Source organism: Schistocerca americana, chromosome X (genome assembly GCF_021461395.2).
Source record: "Schistocerca americana isolate TAMUIC-IGC-003095 chromosome X, iqSchAmer2.1, whole genome shotgun sequence".
Lineage (NCBI taxonomy): Eukaryota > Metazoa > Arthropoda > Insecta > Orthoptera > Acrididae > Schistocerca > Schistocerca americana.
In genome coordinates, this window is record NC_060130.1 from 802554853 (window position 1) to 802575443 (window position 20591).

General features: G+C 39.1%; 1 protein-coding gene across 3 annotated transcripts in view; it reads left to right on the plus strand.

Moving 5' to 3' along the window:
• LOC124555042 overlaps positions 1–20591 on the plus strand; it is a 126579-nt gene that overhangs the window by 78908 nt on the left and 27080 nt on the right. For all 3 annotated transcript variants that reach the window (XM_047128811.1, XM_047128812.1, XM_047128813.1), the window contains exon 8: positions 6273–6315. In XM_047128811.1, coding sequence (XP_046984767.1) covers positions 6273–6315 — 43 coding nt within the window. The remainder of the gene's footprint in view (positions 1–6272; positions 6316–20591) is intronic.

Sequence of the window (20591 nt, forward strand, 5' to 3'; positions counted from 1 at the left end):
TGCAATCAGACTCTCCGTTCATCTTTCAGCAGGATGGGGCTCCATCCCATTTTCATCGTGAAGTTCGTGGGTACCTATACACAGAGCTGCCGCATCGATGGATTGGCCGTGCTACAGAAGGGGACAGCTGTTTCATGAAATGGCCTCCCCGATCACCAGATCTCACTCCGTGCAACTTTTTTCTGTGGGGAAACATTAAAGATCTGGTGTATGTACTGCCTCTGCCACGTGACATAGCAGAGGTCTAGGAGAAAATATGGGAAGCGACTGCCACATTCGATGATGCCATGGCGGGACTTGTATGACAAGAATTCGATTACTGTATTGACATCTGCTGGGTCACTCATGGTTTGCATACCAAATGTTTGTATAAAAAAAAGAGAGAAAAAAAAAACACTTTAAGAGTTTCTCTTCAAAATGCAATATATATTATATCTGTACGATGTATAGTTCTTGTGCAATAAATAATTGAAAATGTTCCCGGACTTTATGTACACCTGTACACAGGTGACAGTGATTTCTGTAAGTGCTTATTACCGTAATACACAATACACATTAAATATTTATATAGTACACTTCATAAATTGAAATATTCTTTAATGGAGTGAAAGCAGTTGTGTTTTGTCTTGCAAAGTGATCATGAATAACACAGTTGATGTTTTTTTTTAAAAAATCTGCAGAATTTAAAGGTTTCCATAATGTTTTTAGGTTCACATTTGTTCTAGGTTAATATTTGTGTGTGGATGCACACTGCTTGCCTATGATTGGTCAGAAAGGAACTGATCCATGTGTTGGACTAAGCTTTAATACCACGTTCATCAGGCTTTGACAACAGATACTTGTGATACAGCATGTCAAAAACTTTTGATAAGTCAACAAATAGTCCTCTTGAATCCTGTTTTTACTCGATCAGGGTTAATATGCAGTTGATGCATTCGTATATGGCAGTTGTTGTTGATCACTTATTTCAGAATCCCAGTTATTCATTACACAGGATATTATTTTTATTTACAGATTTCGTAACATTGTCATACATAAGTTTGTCTCCTATTCTTGAAATTGTGATGTGTCTGTAGTTATTTACAATATCTCTCGCCTTTTTTTCTATACTGAAATAACCTTAGATGTTTTCAGTATGTGAGGGAAAGTGCCTGCTTGAAGTGAGCTGTCACGTAAATGTGGGAGTATTTCACGTAGATTTCGTGCTCTTTCTTTGAGATCGTAGCTTGAATACCATGAATGCCAGTAGAGGTAGAACTTTTTTAGTCTTTTTATTGCTTTTGCTACTTTCACCTTGAGAGACTTGGATTATGTACATTGATCCTCTACATACACTTATTTTCTGAGTATTTTGGAATGTTTTCACAGTGTACATGATTCAGATGAGGGATTTTTAAGGTTACACATGTTACACAAGTAGTCTCTTTTTGTAACGTGAAACCCTTATTCCCCTTGTGATCAAACTGTGTGTTCTAGAATTTTCCCTTATGGTTACAGTTTTCTGTGGAGATACAATTTGAAATAAACGTGTTTATGTATCAATGAAGGTGCTGACTTTTTCATTTATGTCATTATTTTAGTTAGCTTGTGTCCATTTTTCTTTGTTTCATAAGCTGTTGAAGTAGCTTATATTATCCTGACTATAACTTCTACATGCGAGTCTTAAAGGTGTGTTGTTGAAAGTACTTTTATTTTCAAGCTTGGTATTTGAGCAAGACGGTCACTAAAGCTTGCACTGAAAATTTTTAGTGAAGTGTAAACTTTTCTTGACTAAGAACGTATCTAGAGCAGTTTGAAGTGTGTATTACTTGGGTAGCAACCTCTACTTTAGAGTTCTTGTCTTAGTATATTTCATCCAGTGGTGTTCCATTGCCATTATCCCTTCTCTGTAGTGTCCTCCCAAAGTGCTGCTACAGCCACAATGTCTTCTTGATTGGACAAAAAGTGCTGTTTAGTGAGGAATTTCTTCAGTTTTGAGAATAGATGGAAGCCTCAGGGAGCCAAATCTAGGGAATAGGGAGGATGTTCCAGCACTTCATAGTGTGAATCCTTCAATTTCTCCATTGCCAAGACACTTTTGTGGGTAGGTACTTTGTCCTGATGGAAAATGGCGTTTTTCTTCTTCAAACTTGGTCTCTTTTCACAGATTCTTGTGTCCAATTTTATTAGGAGTTAAGAGTAGTAGCCTCCAGTTATGGTTTTACATTTTTCAAGGTCGCAAATCGACAGAATTCCTTTCACATCCCAGGACATCGATGCCATGCTCTTTCTCACCGGTGGTACCATCCTTGCTTTCTTTGGAGTTGAAGAACCAGCTTCTGTCCACTGCATAGACTGTTGTTTGGATTCAGGTGTGTAGCAGTGAATGCATGTTTTATCTACTATCATGTATTGCTGCAAAAAGTCACTTATGTTTCTCTTAAAACACACCAAGCAGTTTCCTGAAAGTGTCATGTGAATGTGTTTGTGTTCTGCAGTGAGCACATGTGGCACCAATCTTACACAAAGCTTTCTCATATTCAAGTCCTGGTGCAAGATGAGATCAACACATGCCTTTGATAATCTCTAGAGCATAAGCAATTTCGTCCATCTTTAAACACTGACCTTCCAAAATGATATATTGCATTTTTCCGACAATTTCTGGTGTTCTTCCACTTTTGTATGTCCTTTGCATGGAAAATCTTGGATACTTTCACGGCCATGTTTAAACTCGGCTGCCCATTTCTTGACAATGTATAACACTAACGTATTTCACTCTATAACAGAACCCTTAGTCCTGTCACTGCAGTGAAACATGCTAACGTTACCCTCTGAGGGTATTTAAAAGTTTGACCGCACGTTTGTCTAATGGACAAGGGTATCAGACTATAAATTTGAAATTGGTGAAATAACAGAAAAACCAAAAGGGCTTTAATCTTGGGAGTTAATCTTGGGAGTTAATGAAAGTGGTAAAATTGTAAATGAAAGAGAAAATGAACAGCCCAATTAGGTACATTAATTTCAAAATGTATATTGGAGAAAATTGAATATTGGTTATTGAAGTTACTTTTGTTGAAATTTCCCTTTGAATAGCAAACAGGATACTAATTGACACAGTGCACCACACACACACACGCACACACACACACACACACACAGAAGTAAATTATGGGGAGTAAATTTGCACCAAGCTCATACTAAGGACAGCCACATTCCAGAGCATTACTTAATCAAATACTGAAATGTAACTGCATGAAGTGCAAAACTAAATTTGGACATGAGGGGCTTCTTTCTTAACTGACATGAAAAACACGAATAAAGATGAATAATATCATAAATACACTGTTTAAGCTCCTCTAAATATGAGTTTTCCTTAGCAACAGTAATAGTTCAATTTTTTCCTAATAGGTGAAGAATATGATGGTGACCCATAAACTAGTATAGTTTCACTAGGCAACACTCTTTGATTATTACAGAAGTAAAGACTAATTCAAAAATCTTATCATTCACTTCACATGGAGTAATTCATAAATTACTTTGCAAGACAATAAAATACAACACTGGGCTTAATTAACTTCAAAAAAGGAACCATTCATGATAGAAACCAAAACCACACAATTTTTGAAAATGAGCATAATTTCACTTCTAAAATTACTATTGTAAATCTGATCATTAAAGATTTGTATGTATTTGCCTTTTAATCACCTGTGAAGTAGGTATTCTATACAATAATATTTACACAATCTTGCACTGTAATCCTACAAAACTATATTTTTTAATACACTAAGGATTTTTTAGCAAAACCCTATCCAACTTCACTTTTGTGGTTTTAGCTTTAGATTTTTTACTACTTCTTTTACTTTAGACAAAAATCACTTTTAAACACATGAATGCAAGAATAGTTTATTTAAATCATGATACTCTGTCTTAGTAGCACTTAGGTGAGGACCCTGCGGAGATTCGTGATCAGGATTGAAAATATGTTTCAGGACACAGATTTAGGTTTTATATGGTTATCACTGAAACAACACAAATTAACTGATCCATGCCCATATACATTACTTAACTGAATTATGAAGTTTGTGAAGCAGGTGGTGAAGATTGGTGGCAGGTGACATGGCAGCTAACTGTACCCATGACTCTAGATATAAAAATGCTCTATAAAATCTCTTCTTAGCGTCAGGTTTTCAACATATTAGAGCCATTCCATTATGCCGTGAATACCAAATAATAGCCAGATCCACATCTGAGGCAAATCCTTTATAATGCAGCTTCCAATTGCCTCTCTTAGCACCATCGAAGTGTACCGTGCTAAGGCTAGCCACATACTGCGTGCCATTCACACAAAGGAACCGCTCAGTTTGACTGCGAAACCCACCTTTTACATCACGCCATGCCACTTCCATTGCAGAGGGACTTCCCTACAGCGTTTAAATGTTACAAATACAAGTGTTGTAAGCAAGAACCAGCTTTTAACAAACATTTTCTTTATATAAACGTATTCATATTATAATAATGTACCATTTCAACATATTCTTTTACTTTTTTCGTATATACATTACAAAACTAATTTTCATGCCATAGATCAAGGAGTTTAAACAACACAGAATACATACTTCATAAATTGCAGATAGACAGTTACATAATATAAACCAACTTCTAACCGATATAAGTGTTAAAAGTGAACATTGAAAGTAGAGAGACACACCATAGACATTTGCAAGCTGCAAATGAATTTTGGTAGAACCTTGTTTGAGGATGAATTAAATCACTGTAGGATACTAGATCTTCTTTCCGTTTTCAGCACCAAATGCACCAAAACTGGTTCAAATGAATACCTACAATCAACTGCCGCCTGGAATGATTTGCAATATTATGTGGCAGCTGCTGACACACGTACCAACGTAAGGGGGCAGGGGAGACTCGTACAAATAGTGCTGTGATCACTGCACAAGGCTGAGAACTTTTCAGACAGCTCTCATATTTAAGAAAAGTTCAAAATTTCCGTATTGTGATTGGTAATTTGTAGCAGTAACCAAACTTTTTGTGGCTGTGATTTGGTAGTCCATTTCAAAATTTTTTCCAATTAAGTCAGGTAAGGTAGTTACACTCCACACTTTCCCTTATGCAAACTGCTACCCCACCTTGCTTACTTTTATTTCTGCAATAGTAGGAACACACTATGAATTTGTTTATTTTTGTGTGTTGAGTTAATTCAAGGTTAAGCCAGTGCTCATAAATGCGGAATATTGAGATATCCTATAATTCACCTGTTAATAATAGATTAATTTTGTCAGTATTATTATGTGGGGACTGTACATTATTGTGATAAACTTTTAGATCAGTTTTATCCATGATTAGGTAGTGGGGTGTCATATTTTAGTTTAAATTTGGATCACCAGTAGTGCTGCATTTTCTTTCGTCTTTTTTGTTCATTTTACTTCCCATACTGTTGCCAGTGGGATGTACATGAAGCTAATAGACAGTTTTATTCCTGAAAAGCTTTCTTTAATTATTCCATTGACATGATGGTACATGAACCTTTACCCTTCATAGTTAAAGTGCATTCCATGTTTCATATGTAGGTTGTAGTGCAGCTTACTTATATACTATACATAACACTTAGTGTACTCTGAACACAGTTTCTTTATTTTAATGTTTGTTTACCATAGTTCTTTGTTCACACGTGAACTATAAATTACATTGTGCATATGAGGCACTGGAGCAACTACTGTATTTTAGGTTTATCCATTTCTAGAAAATTATGTGGAGTTATTGTGCAAATCTGTGCTCCATTTTTGCTACATCATTGCAGCCTGTTATACAAGTGGTAGTCATTTTCCAGTGTTATTTTTGTCCGAAAGTGAGTATGTACTACATGTTTAGTTCCTGCTCCAGATTTTACTGCACTAGTCACTGATGTCTCATTTTGTTTCTTTGAACATGCTGGGTAGATTTGTCATTTCTGTCTGTTGATGAAAGAACATTACTCGTATTTCTTGACAATCCATGTTTGTTGTTGCACTGCTAGGCACAAAGAATATGCACCTATATTTCGTCCATGATTAACACTTGGAACAACTGAAGGGGCATGTAACAATTGAAGAACACAATAGCACTGAAAACAATTTTTTGAAAAAATGGCATGTAAAACATTTCCAGTTCCACTCTTTATTTGTATGACTAAGCTTGAAACTTGTTTTATCCAACTGGCATTAAATGTAAGTTACAGAAATTAAAATATGTGTTACCAATTTGTATTTCTTAACCAAACTTATTTTTTTCTTTTGTAGTTTGGAGCTCCCTCACAGTTTCCATCATATCCAGGATATACAGGTAAGAGTAATATAACATCATGTTCTGTGATTACTATTCCTGTCAGACTTATTTTTACAGATTCAATTGGTAAAAATGAAAAACAAAACTTTTTAAAAAATTAAGAAAAATCTCAGATTTGTAATGTAATATTTGTTAACACAAAGAAATCATTAAAAATTCAGATCAAGTTACCAAGAAATCAAATAACAGCCTATGTATGAACATAAGCTGGAACTATATGCCAGATGAAGACTCAAACCTGGAAATGTGACTTTTATGAGCAGTGCTTTTTGATATGAATCATCCAAGCATATCTCATTGACTGACTCAAAGCTTCAACTTGGAATGGACCTCTCCCTTTTCCCTAAAAATTCTACACAAGACCCACCATGATGCTGTGGGCTTGCACTAATGTTAGGGTAGCTATAGCAGATGGTTTTACTTTTCCCTTCAGAGTTGCAGTTGAAGTGAAATGCTTGAACTGTTAAAGTGTATATTCTATCAATTATGTTATGTATAACAGTACAGTATATAACTGTATCAAAGCAGAATTCATTTGAGAAAATTTAAAATCACAAGGAGATATAATGTCTGCCCAGTACTTTTCTTCTGGAGGCAAAATTCCAGTTCTGCTGAAACATATTTAACAATGAAAAATATATTCCTAGCTTTTTGGAAATATTGCTTCCTTCCTCATAGAGGAAAGAGAGACAAGTTTGGGAAGGAGGTGCAGGTCCCTCAGGCCCCAATTTGGACAGGATCCACCTGTTGTGAGAATGAGAGCAGATACAGATGATGTGCTGGATGTCAAGGAAAGTAGAAGGTCAAACTTCGTAGATGGCTTCAGTCCAGAGATGGTAGGACAGACTGAGCAGATGGACTGAGCAGAAGAGAAATGAGAAGTGGAATAAGAGGAAAGTGGAATAAATGGGTATGGGGGAAGAGGGATGTTTAGTTAATAAGGAAATATTACAAATTTACGCAGACTTACTTTATCCTGTCTCTGCAGCCTGACTAGGTTGATGTGAAGTGTCCGGTGTAGAGTGTAAGAAGGGAAGGGAAAGTGATTGCTGTGGAAGGGAGAAGCAAGAGGAGGCAAAGATATGAATGTGTAATTCAAATAGGTAGGGAAGCTACATTCCATGAAGTAGGTGGTGAGGCTGAGGTGGAAAAAGGAGGGTGTGTGGAGAATGGTTGAACAGAGGAGAGGGAGAGTGTGGAGCAAACAGTGTGTGTGAAGATTCACAAATAAGTGGATTTGATTAGAGTATAGTGCTTGGGGGGGGGGGGCATTGGATTTCATCTGAGATGGAGAAGAGTGTGGGACTGAGGCTAAAGGAGATTGAGGCCAAGGAAGTTGAGGTATGAAAAGAGGTGCTCTCATGTGCTCTTGTTCAGAAAGCATTGTACTTATTTATTTATTTTTTTGGGAGGGGGGGAGGGGAGAATTCGTGGCACATTCTGTGAAGCTGCATTGAAGTGTAGCATTTTGACTCATGACCATTGGCCAGGGCTATGTAGGAAAAGGAAAAAATGGGACCGATGACCTCGCTGTTTGATCCCCTCCCCGAAATCGACCAGCCGGTCTCTTCTACTCTCCTACACAGTCCTCATCATCGCATCTGACAGTCCTGCCGTGTGTGTGTGTGTGTGTGTGTGTGTGTGTGTGTGTGTGGAGGGGGGGGAGGCAGGTGTGTATGCTTGTTTTTGTTACTCTATTAGTTTTGGAGAGGGATAAAAGAAAGAATTGTGATGATTCAATGCATTTCAAAATTGCTCAGTAATTAGGCAATTAAGTAAAATAATAATCATAGCCATAAGCGAGCTGGAGAGCTACAAATATTATCCATGTATATAGTGTATACATGGATAATATTTGCTGAAATTCATTGGTGGCAGTAAGTGTAGGCTATTTTTTCACTCAGTGCAGGGAAAAAAAAAAAAAAAAAAAAAAAAAAAAAAAAAAAAAAAAAAAACACTTGAGTTACTGAGGTAGACACAAACCGAAGGGCAGCAAGAGAAATCCACAATAGAAGCAACTTGATACATCCATTTTTGTTTTTTGTTTCAGTATTTATTTACCTCTTATTGTTTTCTAATTAATGATGCTTTATATATACCATTAAAAATTATGTAACAAAATTTCATTGTTATAAATGCATTGTACGACTTGCTTTAGGCACACACGAGGACAGGTTTTTGCAATGCAATAAGTAAATAGATCAGGATCTAGTATATATTCTGCCAATAGTGAAAGAATTTCGTCTTGGTTTCTGTTTTGATCAGCATTAAATAAGGGTGGCAATTTACACTTTTTAGGTATGTTGTCTGCATGCTAGGTTGATAAATACAACACCCTTGCCACTGTAGATGGCTTAAGTCGTAACATTTAAGTAAATCCTATCTTTATACTATTTCTGAAAGGAAATGTACAAGGTTGTATTATTTTAGATACTTGAGCCATTTTTTTGACTCTCTCTCTCTCTTATTTACTTGTCCGTTAAGGTAACTTCTATTCTGTGTGTTTGACTACAGTGCCCTCACATTTTACCTTAGGCTAATATTTTTTTTACTATTTTACTTTTTGTTATACTTTATCATGACTTTATACTTTGTTGTAACTAACAACAGCATTGTGAAATCTGCTAAGTCTTTGACAGGAACTACAGCTATCTTCGAACTGATTTCTTGTTACATGTTGCAATAAAAAAGTAATCACTTACTAAAATTAACTTATTTTCTTGAATAATTCAAGGTGATTCAGCTAAGCTGTTCACTTCAAACATTTCTGGAAACGTTTTATACATTGTAATCCTATTTTCATCCAGATTAATTGCGAGAATGTCCTCAGTAAACACTGTATAACCTCTTTCCATAGCTGTATTTATTACATAGCTATCATAATTATCTTTGTGTTTCAAATTAAACTATAGTAATTTGTGCTGCTAGTATTATAGTTTTAAAAGAGACAATTTCATCGATGTTTTTCTCTTAAAGATCCAATTACTAGTTTTGCAGTTATTACAAAATTTAGAATGTAGGATTTATCTGTTTCAAAGATGGATCCAATTGCTGTCTTATGCAGAAGTTTATTTCATACCAAGATAAGAAAATGACACATCAGATAAGGTGGAAACAGTGTTGCACCACTACACTAACAGAATAAAAGATGCACAAAGGAAATATAGCTTTCAGTCAGTCACTGTGGTTAATGTGTGTTGAGTGGTGGGTAGCTTAAAAAAAAGTATTTTTCACAAACTATGAGAAACTAGGTATGCTACTTGTTTTGAAAAATACAGAAGGAACACAAAGATAGATGCATGCGTAAAGATATCCTGGCATACGGTGTCCAACAAAAAGGACAATTCAACGATGTGCAAACAATCATTATTGGCAGAGAAGTGGAATATTTTGCAGAGGTTAAGGAATAAGCCTGCAATGGGCAGAGTGAATGGAATAGATGATCTTGCTGCTGTTTCTTATAGTCAACACGTTAGCTCCAGAGACACTGTGAGTGCCTTAGGTATGTCAGCCCAGCATTGTTCGCATTTTGCACACAGACAGCTTCCATCTACACTCCTGGAAATGGAAAAAAGAACACATTGACACCGGTGTGTCAGACCCACCATACTTGCTCCGGACACTGCGAGAGGGCTGTACAAGCAATGATCACACGCACGGCACAGCGGACACACCAGGAACCGCGGTGTTGGCCGTCGAATGGCGCTAGCTGCGCAGCATTTGTGCACCGCCGCCGTCAGTGTCAGCCAGTTTGCCGTGGCATACGAAGCTCCATCGCAGTCTTTAACACTGGTAGCATGCCGCGACAGCGTGGACGTGAACCGTATGTGCAGTTGACGGACTTTGAGCGAGGGCGTATAGTGGGCATGCGGGAGGCCGGGTGGACGTACCGCCGAATTGCTCAACACGTGGGGCGTGAGGTCTCCACAGTACATCGATGTTGTCGCCAGTGGTCGGCAGAAGGTGCACGTGCCCGTCGACCTGGGACCGGACCGCAGCGACGCACGGATGCACGCCAAGACCGTAGGATCCTACGTAGTGCCGTAGAGGACCGCACCGCCACTTCCCAGCAAATTAGGGACACTGTTGCTCCTGGGGTATCGGCGAGGACCATTCGCAACAGTCTCCATGAAGCTGGGCTACGGTCCCGCACACCGTTAGGCCGTCTTCCGCTCATGCCCCAACATCGTGCAGCCCGCCTCCAGTGGTGTCGCGACAGGCGTGAATGGAGGGACGAATGGAGACGTGTCGTCTTCAGCGATGAGAGTCGCTTCTGCCTTGGTGCCAATGATGGTCGTATGCGTGTTTGGCGCCGTGCAGGTGAGCGCCACAATCAGGACTGCATACGACCGAGGCACACAGGGCCAACACCCGGCATCATGGTGTGGGGAGCGATCTCCTACACTGGCCGTACACCACTGGTGATCGTCGAGGGAACACTGAATAGTGCACGGTACATCCAAACCGTCATCGAACCCATCGTTCTACCATTCCTAGACCGGCAAGGGAACTTGCTGTTCCGACAGGACAATGCACGTCCGCATGTATCCCGTGCCACCCAACGTGCTCTAGAAGGTGTAAGTCAACTACCCTGGCCAGCAAGATCTCCGGATCTGTCCCCCATTGAGCATGTTTGGGACTGGATGAAGCGTCGTCTCACGCGGTCTGCACGTCCAGCACGAACGCTGGTCCAACTGAGGCGCCAGGTGGAAATGGCATGGCAAGCCGTTCCACAGGACTACATCCAGCATCTCTACGATCGTCTCCATGGAAGAATAGCAGCCTGCATTGCTGCGAAAGGTGGATATACACTGTACTAGTGCCGACATTGTGCATGCTCTGTTGCCTGTGTCTATGTGCCTGTGGTTCTGTCAGTGTGATCATGTGATGTATCTGACCCCAGGAATGTGTCAATAAAGTTTCCCCTTCCTGGGACAATGAATTCACGGTGTTCTTATTTCAATTTCCAGGAGTGTATATTGTGTCACTTCACCAGCAGATCAATCAACAGGACTGCAGAGGACACATGGATTTCTCTCACTTTGTTCTGATGCAACATCAGGATGATATGTTATATTTTCAAAGAATTCTCTTTACCAGTGAAGCTACCTTTACAAATCATGGCAGATGACTGTAAGAAATATGTAATATTGGGCTGCTGAGAATCTGTACTGGTTGAGACAGGTTGAACATCAGAGACAGTGGAATGGGAATGATTGGTGGGGGTGTTGTTACAGATTGTGTGATTGTACTTCAGTTCATTGAAGAAATTATAACAAATAAATGGTATGCACAATTTCTTACCAAAGTAGTATCGACTCTCCTTGAGGAAGTACCACTCAAAATACATGGATGTAAATGGGCCACAAAGGGTGCTCAGCTCACTATTTACATGTGGCCCAGTTTTTTCCTGGTGACTGGATAGTACATGAAGGCATTATTAGTTGACCTGCATGTTTGCCACTTGAAGTTTTTTCTCAAAGGTGAAGTCTATGCACAAGTTAAGAGTACCCAAGAGGATTACATTGCAGCATGTGAGATGATATAGATGATATCAAAGGAATCTCTTAAATCTGTAGTTTCATTAGTGTTGCTATTGCTGATGTAATTTTGCAGTGAGTGTATCTGGAAATGAAACTCATGATCTGAAGTTAGTATTTAACAATGTTTTACCTAAATTCCCTGTTTTACAAATTTCATTCGACTTTTTTACATACGCTTCTCTTTCAAGATTCCAGCAGAAGGAAGAGCAGAACTCATAGTATAATTACTAGGTGATTCATACTTTGCATCCTTTGATGCAATGTCATTGGCCTTCCAGCTGATGTCTGTCCAACTGAATATAGACTAATGTGGTTAGTAAGATTAAGTGAAGTCTGTGGCACAGGGCAATCAGCCTGGCTGTAGGTAAAATTCAACCTTTCTTTGCCACAACACTAGTTTCATGATGTGGCACTAGGAGGCATAGGGGGGGGGGGGGGGGATGTCCGAGGCTGACATCCGAGGCTGACATCCCAGCTGCCTTTTAACGCTGGGGAAGAAAGGTACCGGCATTTATTTGACAGGAGGCTGAGTGGACCTGGTGTCATCCTGGAGGGACTGGAATGAAGAAAAATCCTCGCCTCTGTCTGAAATTGAACCTGGGACACCCTGGGCTGGAGTCTAGTGCTCTACCCACTAGCCCACTGTGGCCACCAAATGTGATGAGTGTCGGTTTTAAATCAAAATTTTCTCCATTATTCCACTTTTTTAAGTAGACTCTCTTAATTGCGCAATACCTCCAATTTCCTCAATGTCGACGGGACATTAAACACTGATCTTCCTTCCTTCCTTCCTTCCTTCCTTCCTTCCTCAACTATGTCAAGCTGGAGTGACCCACCAGCCTGATGTGACAGTTCCATACAGCAACATTAACTTAAGACAGCTATCAATTTAATGTTCAAAATGGAAAAACCTTAAATTCTGAATATTGTAATTTGTTCACTACTATGAACTTGATTTTGAAGAGAGAAATGCCACTGAATTCATTTCTCTTAAAACAACGATACTAGCAAGAATTACCATAGCTCCATTTGAAAAAAACTGAGTCCGATATCTCTGCAATTAATATAGAAATGAAAAGATACTGTATATCATTCAGTCACGAGGACCGTTTTACAATTCATTTGCGTGAAAACAGAATTAAACTGTCATAAATGGTTCAGGAAATACAAGGTGAACAGCTCAGCTGACTTAGCCTGTACATGATTGTTACTCCACCTTGGGTTACTTATTTTCTGTTTTAAAATGTTAACAATATTTTGTATATTGGTTAAGTGACTTTATCAGTTAATGAATTATTTATTTATTTTGCTGTAAGCACTACTATGTTGCGTGTTTTGTTATACATAAAAGAAAATATTTGTGAAATATTGAGCTTTTTGGACAATTTTAGCGAAATTAGATCTTTAAAGGTTTGTGTGCATTTTCTAATGTCCGACAGATTCCTTTTTTTAAAAATTCGCCATTGCCCAGTACCTTTACCATAGATTTATCTGCATTTCTTTTGAATATTGTGAGGGATTTTGTATCTATACTTTATTCTGCTTATATATCTATACTTTATTCTGCTTATACTTTCTTGTAGTGTTGATCATCCAGATGCATCCAAGAATAGTTTGTTTCAAAGGAAGAGTGAGTTTTTTCTTAATCCTATAGTTTAACAGTAAATCTTTGGGCCATGCTTCAAACTTAATAGTGTACCAGAATTCATGAAGAGACAAAGACCCTTCACTGCCCCTTATACAATTGAAAATTTTTAGGTGAATGTGTAATTTAAATTCTTCTTTTACCATCTTCTGCTAAAGTCAGCTTTTGATTTCTATCACTTCTTTAAACACACAGTCCCATAAAAAGAAGATTGTCTTAGTACCTTTGTTTTTTCCATACTCCCTGGCATGACCGGTTTTTATTAGTACTTTATGCTGGCCGTCTTAGTGGGTGACAGTTCTGAATGACATTTACACTCCATGGCATCCCCTCAGTTGTGCATACTGGCTCACCAATAAATGCTTTTCCTCATTGCCAGTGGATGCAGTAGATTCCAGGCTAGAAGAGCTCCACATCATCTTTCACAGGTGCTAATAAGGTCGAGGTCTTGGAAGAGAGAAAGAACACGCACTCGATGTCATGCCATCCTATGACTAAGTCTTTGTCATTACATTGCCTGCTTATCAGTCGTTTACTATTATTCTGAGAAGCTCCTGCTCATCATGCTATTGTATTGGCATCGAACAGACTCCAGTATGGCCGACATAGCAGTAAGCATCATAAGCATCCGTGGCATAGAGAAACAACTGAAGGAGTTGAAAACAAGTAAGTCACCAGGTCTGGATGGAATCCCAATTTGAGTTTTCGAAGTGTACTCTACAGCATTGGCCCCTTACTTAGTTTGCATTTCTTGCGAATCTCTTGCCCAGCGTGAAGTCCCAAGTGACTCGAAAAGAGCGTGGATGACTCCTGTGTATAACAAGGGCAAAAGAACGAACCTGCAAAATTACAGACCAATATCTCTAACATCGGTTTGCTGCAGAATCCTTGAGCATACTCCCAGGTCAAATATAATAAATTTTCTTGAGACCAAGAAGCTTATGTCCACAAATCAGCATAGTTTTAGAAAGCATCACTTGTATGAAAGCCAGCTTGCCCTTTTCTCATGATATACTGTAAACTGTGGATGAAGGCAACAGGCAGATTCCATATTTGTAGATTTCCAGAAAGCGTTTGACGTGGTGCCCCATTGCAGGCTGTTAAAGAAGGTATGAGCATATGGAGTAGGTTCAGATATGTGAGTGGCTCGAAGATTTCGTAAGTTATAGAAAACAGTATGTTGTCCACGGTGAGAGTTCGTCAGAGACGGGGGTATCATCAGGAGTGTCCCAGGGAAGTGTGGGTGTAACATTGCAAAGCAACATGAAATGGAAAGAACATGTGAGGATTGTGGTAAGCTAATGGTCAACTTCAGTTTATTGGGAGAGTTCTAGGAAAGAGTGGTTTATCTGTAAAAGAGACCACCTTTAGGACGCTGGTGCGACCTATTCTTGAGTACTGTTAAAGTGTTTCCGATCCATACCAGGTCAGGTTAGAGGAAGACATCGTAACAATTCAGAGGCAGGCTGTGAGATTTGTTACTGGTCGGTTCGAACAATGCACAAGTGTTACTGAGATGTCTCAAGAATTCAGATGGGAGTCCCTGGAGGGAAAGCAACATTACTTTCGAGGAACACTATTGAGAAAATATAGAAAACTGGCATTTGAAGCTGAGTACAGGATGATTCTGTTGCCTCAAACACACACTGCGCATGAGGACCACAAATATTAGGTATGAGAAATTAGGGCTCATACAGAGACACGTAGATGGTCATCTTTCCCTCATTCTGTTTGCGAGTAGAATTGGAAAGACAATGGCTAGTATGGTACGGGGTGCCATGTGCCGTGAGATGGATTGTGGAGTATCTATGTAGATAAAGATGAAGAAAGCGTACTATGTTTGTTGTTTATTATAACCATTTCTTTTTGGATGTTGTCTGTGAGTATTTAAGCTCTTCTTGCAAGCTCTCTTCATCAGAAGTGGCTGTTGCTCTCTGGACTAGAGTGCTTTAAACTCCTTCACACTGAAAGCTGTGATGACAACTGAGTGTATATAACAACAAATCGGCATGCTTAAGTTTTTGATACATACTGTGTCCCACTAGCTATCATTATTTCATCTCACTAGAACATCCAGACAGTGAAGGATTGTAGAGCTCCTTGTTGTTCCACCCTCATGAGGAACTGTGTACTTCTGGGGTGGGTGGAGCAAATTTGAACGTTACAGCAAACTCGTTCAGACTCCATGTCAGTACTAGTCGTAGATAACATTAGCTGTGTGGACCATGTCTCCACCATACCCGCAGAGGCAGTATAAAAAGTACACATGAAAATGCTATGTGATCACTGGAAACTTGTCACCAAAGAGAGAGAATTTGAGGGCAGAAAAAAGCCATGAGAAGAAAAAGCTGTGAGAAGTCCAAAATGTATTGAGCCTACAATGTGACTAAGGCAACATTTCGCTGGTACAGCCCACAAATTGCAAGAAGGAAGTATACAAACCACTCAGCGATTCAGACTAGAGTAAATTAAATGGGATCCAACAAACTGCTTAAGGAGAGAAACTATTTAACCCCTCTAAAACTCATTCCAAGATTAAATAGTGAAGAAACTGCAGCCACATGTAGCAGCACCATTGCAGTATATGGCTTGCTAAAAATGTAGAAAGAAGACTTACCACTGATCGGCCAGAGCATTATGACCACCTACCTAATACCTGGTATGACTACCCTTGGCAGTGGCAATGCATCATGGTGTGGAAACAATTAGGCATTGGCAGATTGCTGGAGGGAGTTGGCACCACGTCTGCCCCCCTCCCCCCTCACACACACACACACACACACACACACACACACACACACACACACACACACACACATGTTGACATGTTGCTTAATTCCCATAAATTCCAGGGAGGGGGCCAAGGAGGTCTGATGGCACATTCAGTGACATCCCAAATGTGTTTTACCGGGTTCAGATCTGGCAGTTTGGGGGGCCAGCACATCAGTTGGAAATCGCCTCTATGTTCCTCAAACCACTTTATCACACTTCTGGCCTTGTGACATGGTGCATTATCTTTTAGAAAAATGCTACTACAGTTTGGAAACATGGTCATCAGGAAGGTGTGTACAATACTCCTTTGTCATCTTGTTGCCTTGCACGAGCTCCACTGGGCCTATGGATGTTCACTTTAAAGTTCCCCAGAGCATAATGTAGCCACCACCAGCTTGTCTCCATCCAGCAGTAAAGGTGTCAAGGAGATGTTTTCCTGAAAAACAATAAATTCGCACCCTCCCATCAGCATCATGAAATAGGTATCAGCATCTCACTGATTTATACTTACACATCCAGTTGCTATCACAACTCACAATGTGGAGTAGTCAACACACAGTAGCCCTTAGAGCAACAGCCATCTGACGAAGAGATCTAGCCAGTAGAGCTGAAGTACTTAGACAACATTCAGAAGAAATGGTTAAAACAATGGTAGCCAATGCCAATGTGATAGCAGGATGAGCACTTCACAATAAATGTGAATTGTGGTGCCACAGGGGCAGCACAATGAGCCATCTCTAACTAAGTATTATGATATTTCTGGAAAGTTTCATTTGAGGTTAAACTGATTGCAGTTGGACAGATACACTAGAAGGAAAGGTTTGAATCCTGCCTCAGGCATGGTTGTGTGTGATGTCCTTAGGTTAGTTAGGTTTAAGTAGTTCTAAGTTCTAGGGGACTGTTTACAGGGCAGCTGCTGGAAATCTAAATGAATTTCTAAGACAAACTGAATCACTTCTGTCCCACCCATGTAGGAAAACTAAATCAATCATTGTTATGGGTGACTTCAATGTGGACCTTTTAACAGAAAATGGAAACAAAACAGACATTTGAACATTTAATGTACTGTTACAATTTAGTACCAGTGGTGGACACTCCAACTAGAGTAACTGCCAGCTCTAGCACTTTAATAGGTAATGTATTTGTAGATAAGGATATTTGCAATAATTTAACCATGAAAAATATTATAAATGGTCTCTCTGATCATGAAGGGTAATTCCTCACTCCAAACCAAACGAATGTACAAAGAAAAGATAATTTCATTTGGAAAACATTTAGGATTGTAAACAGACACACCACTGAAACCTTTAATCAGCAATTACAGCTAGTGGACAGGTCTCCTGTATATTGATGTTAATTCAAAATTTAATATATTTATCAATGAAGTTACAAGCCTTTTTGAAGAAGTATTTCCTAAAAAATCAGTGAGAGAAAACCTGTTCAAATCTGGAAACAAGCCTTGGATAACTAAAGGCATCAAAATCTCTTGTAAAACAAGGAGAGAACTATATGCTGCAGCCAGGAGTTCAAATGATAACAGTAGGATTACACACTATAAAATCTGAATAAGACCATTCAGGCAGCAAAGAACATGTGCTTGAAAGCAGAAATTGACAACTCGAGCAATAAAGTAAAAACTATCTGGAAATTTGTAAAGAAGGAAACGGGGAAAAATGCAGTTTGTAGTGAAAATATCCAAATAAGAAGTGAGGGTAATCTTGTTAGTGATCCAAAAACAGTTGCAGACACATTCAACAATAATTTTTTAACAGTAACAGAAAGAATAGGTTTACAAGGGTCCATGAAGCAAGCCATCAATCTTTTGAAAGCTAGAGTACCTGGTTCAGTAGAACACATGAAGATAAAAACAGTCACTGTTCAAGAAATTGAAATAGTTATTAAATTTCTGAAAAGTAAATACTCTGCTGGAATTGACAAAAATACTGCTCCAGCCATGTAAGTAAAGTCCTTTGCCACATTTTTGATGCGTCACTTAAACAAGGAATAGTTCCTGAGAGGCTTAAGTATGCAGTTGTAAACCCGCTGTATAAGAAGGGGGATAAGACGGATACTGCTAACTATGGGCCAATATCACTGCTGACAAGCTTTTTGAAGGTTGTAGAGAAACTAATGCATGCCAGGACAGTTAAGCATCTCAGTGAACACAATATCTTCAGCAAAAGTCAGTTTGGATTTCAGATAGGTTTGTCAACAGAAGATGCAATATTTGCATTTACTGGCAAACTCTTGGAATCTACCAACAAAAAACTGAAAGTGATTGGCATATTTCGTGATATAACAAAAGCATTTGACTGTGTAAATCACCAAATTCTTTTATAAAAAGCTGCACATCTTGGTATAAATGGTGCAGCAGGGAAATGGCTTGACTCATATCTGTCAAACATGAAACAAAAAGTTGTAGTAGATAGTCAAGATGGTGTCCCATTACCTTCAGAATGGGGTACCATCACATGTGGAGTGCCGCAGGGCTCAGTTCTGGGCCCCCTACTTTTTGTTATATTTATAAATGATCTCCCTCTCTGTATGGAATATTGTAGCTTCTCCATTTTCACTGATGACACTACAATACTTATTGATAATTCAGTAGATAAACTTGAGGTAACAGCAAATAAGATTTTAAATGAAACGGTGAACTGGTTTGACAATAATGGTCTTTCTGTAAATTACTGTAAAACAAACTACATTCAGTTCCACACAACATCCAAAGATGAGGAAATAGTAGTAAAAATAGGTGAGCAGACAATAACCAGGGTAGATTCCTCAAAATACCTAGGCTTGCGTATTGATAGCAAACTGAATTGGTCAAACCACATCCTGGATCTATGCAGAAGACTAAGTTCAGCAACATAGGCATTTGGAATTATATTTTGGGGAAATCAGCCACTGGCTAAAAAAGTACTGTGTGTACAAAAAAGAGCCATAAGGCCCATTGGTTATGAACTTTAGATGGAAACTGAAGAAACTGCAAAAGGCAGGAATTTAAGGAGATGGGACCTGGATAAACTGAAAGAACCAGAGGTTGTACAGAGTTTCAGGGAGAGCATAAGGGAACAATTGACAGGAATGCGGGAAAGAAATGCAGTAGAAGAAGAATGGGTAGCTCTGAGGGATGAAGTAGTGAAGGCAGCAGAGGATCAAGTAGGTAAAAAGACGAGGGCTAATAGAAATCCTTGGGTAACAGAAGAAATATTGAATTTAATTGATGAAAGGAGAAAATATAAAAATGAAGTAAACGAAGCAGGCAAAAAGGAATACAAACGTCTCAAAAATGAGATCGACAGGAAGTGCAAAATGGCTAAGCAGGGATGGCTAGAGGACAAATGTAAGGATGTAGAGGCTTGTCTCACTAGGGGTAAGATAGATACTGCCTACAGGAAAATTAAAGAGACCTTTGGAGAGAAGAGAACCACTTGTATGAATATCAAGAGCTCAGATGGCAACCCAGTTCTAAGCAAAGAAGGGAAGGCAGAAAGGTGGAAGGAGTATATAGAGGGTTTATACAAGGGCGATGTACTTGAGGACAATATTATGGAAATGGAAGAGGAAGTAGATGAAGATGAAATGGGAGATAAGATACTGCGTGAAGAGTTTGACAGAGCACTGAAAGACCTGAGCCGAAACAAGGCCCCGGGAGTAGACAACATTCCATTAGAACTACTGATGGCCTTGGGAGAGCCAGTCATGACAAAACTCTACCATCTGGTGAGCAAGATGTATGAGACAGGCGAAATACCCACAGACTTCAAGAAGAATATAATAATTCCAATCCCAGAGAAAGCAGGTGTTGACAGATGTGAAAATTACCGAACTATCAGTTTAATAAGTCACAGCTGCAAAATACTAACGCGAATTCTTTACAGACAAATGGAAAAACTGGTAGAAGCGGACCCCGGGGGAGATCAGTTTGGATTCCGTAGAAATGTTGGAACACGTGAGGCAATACTAACCTTACGACTTATCTTAGAAGAAAGATTAAGAAAAGGCAAACCTACGTTTCTAGCATTTGTAGACTTAGAGAAAGCTTTTGACAACGTTAACTGGAATACTCTCTTTCAAATTCTGAAGGTGGCAGGGGTAAAATACAGGGAGCAAAAGGCTATTTACAATTTGTACAGAAACCAGATGGCAGTTATAAGAGTCGAGGGGTATGAAAGGGAAGCAGTGGTTGGGAAGGGAGTGAGACAGGGTTGTAGCCTCTCCCGGATGTTATTAAGTCTGTATATTGAGCAAGCAGTAAAGGAAACAAAAGAAAAATTTGGAGTAGGTATTAAAATTCATGGAGAAGAAGTAAA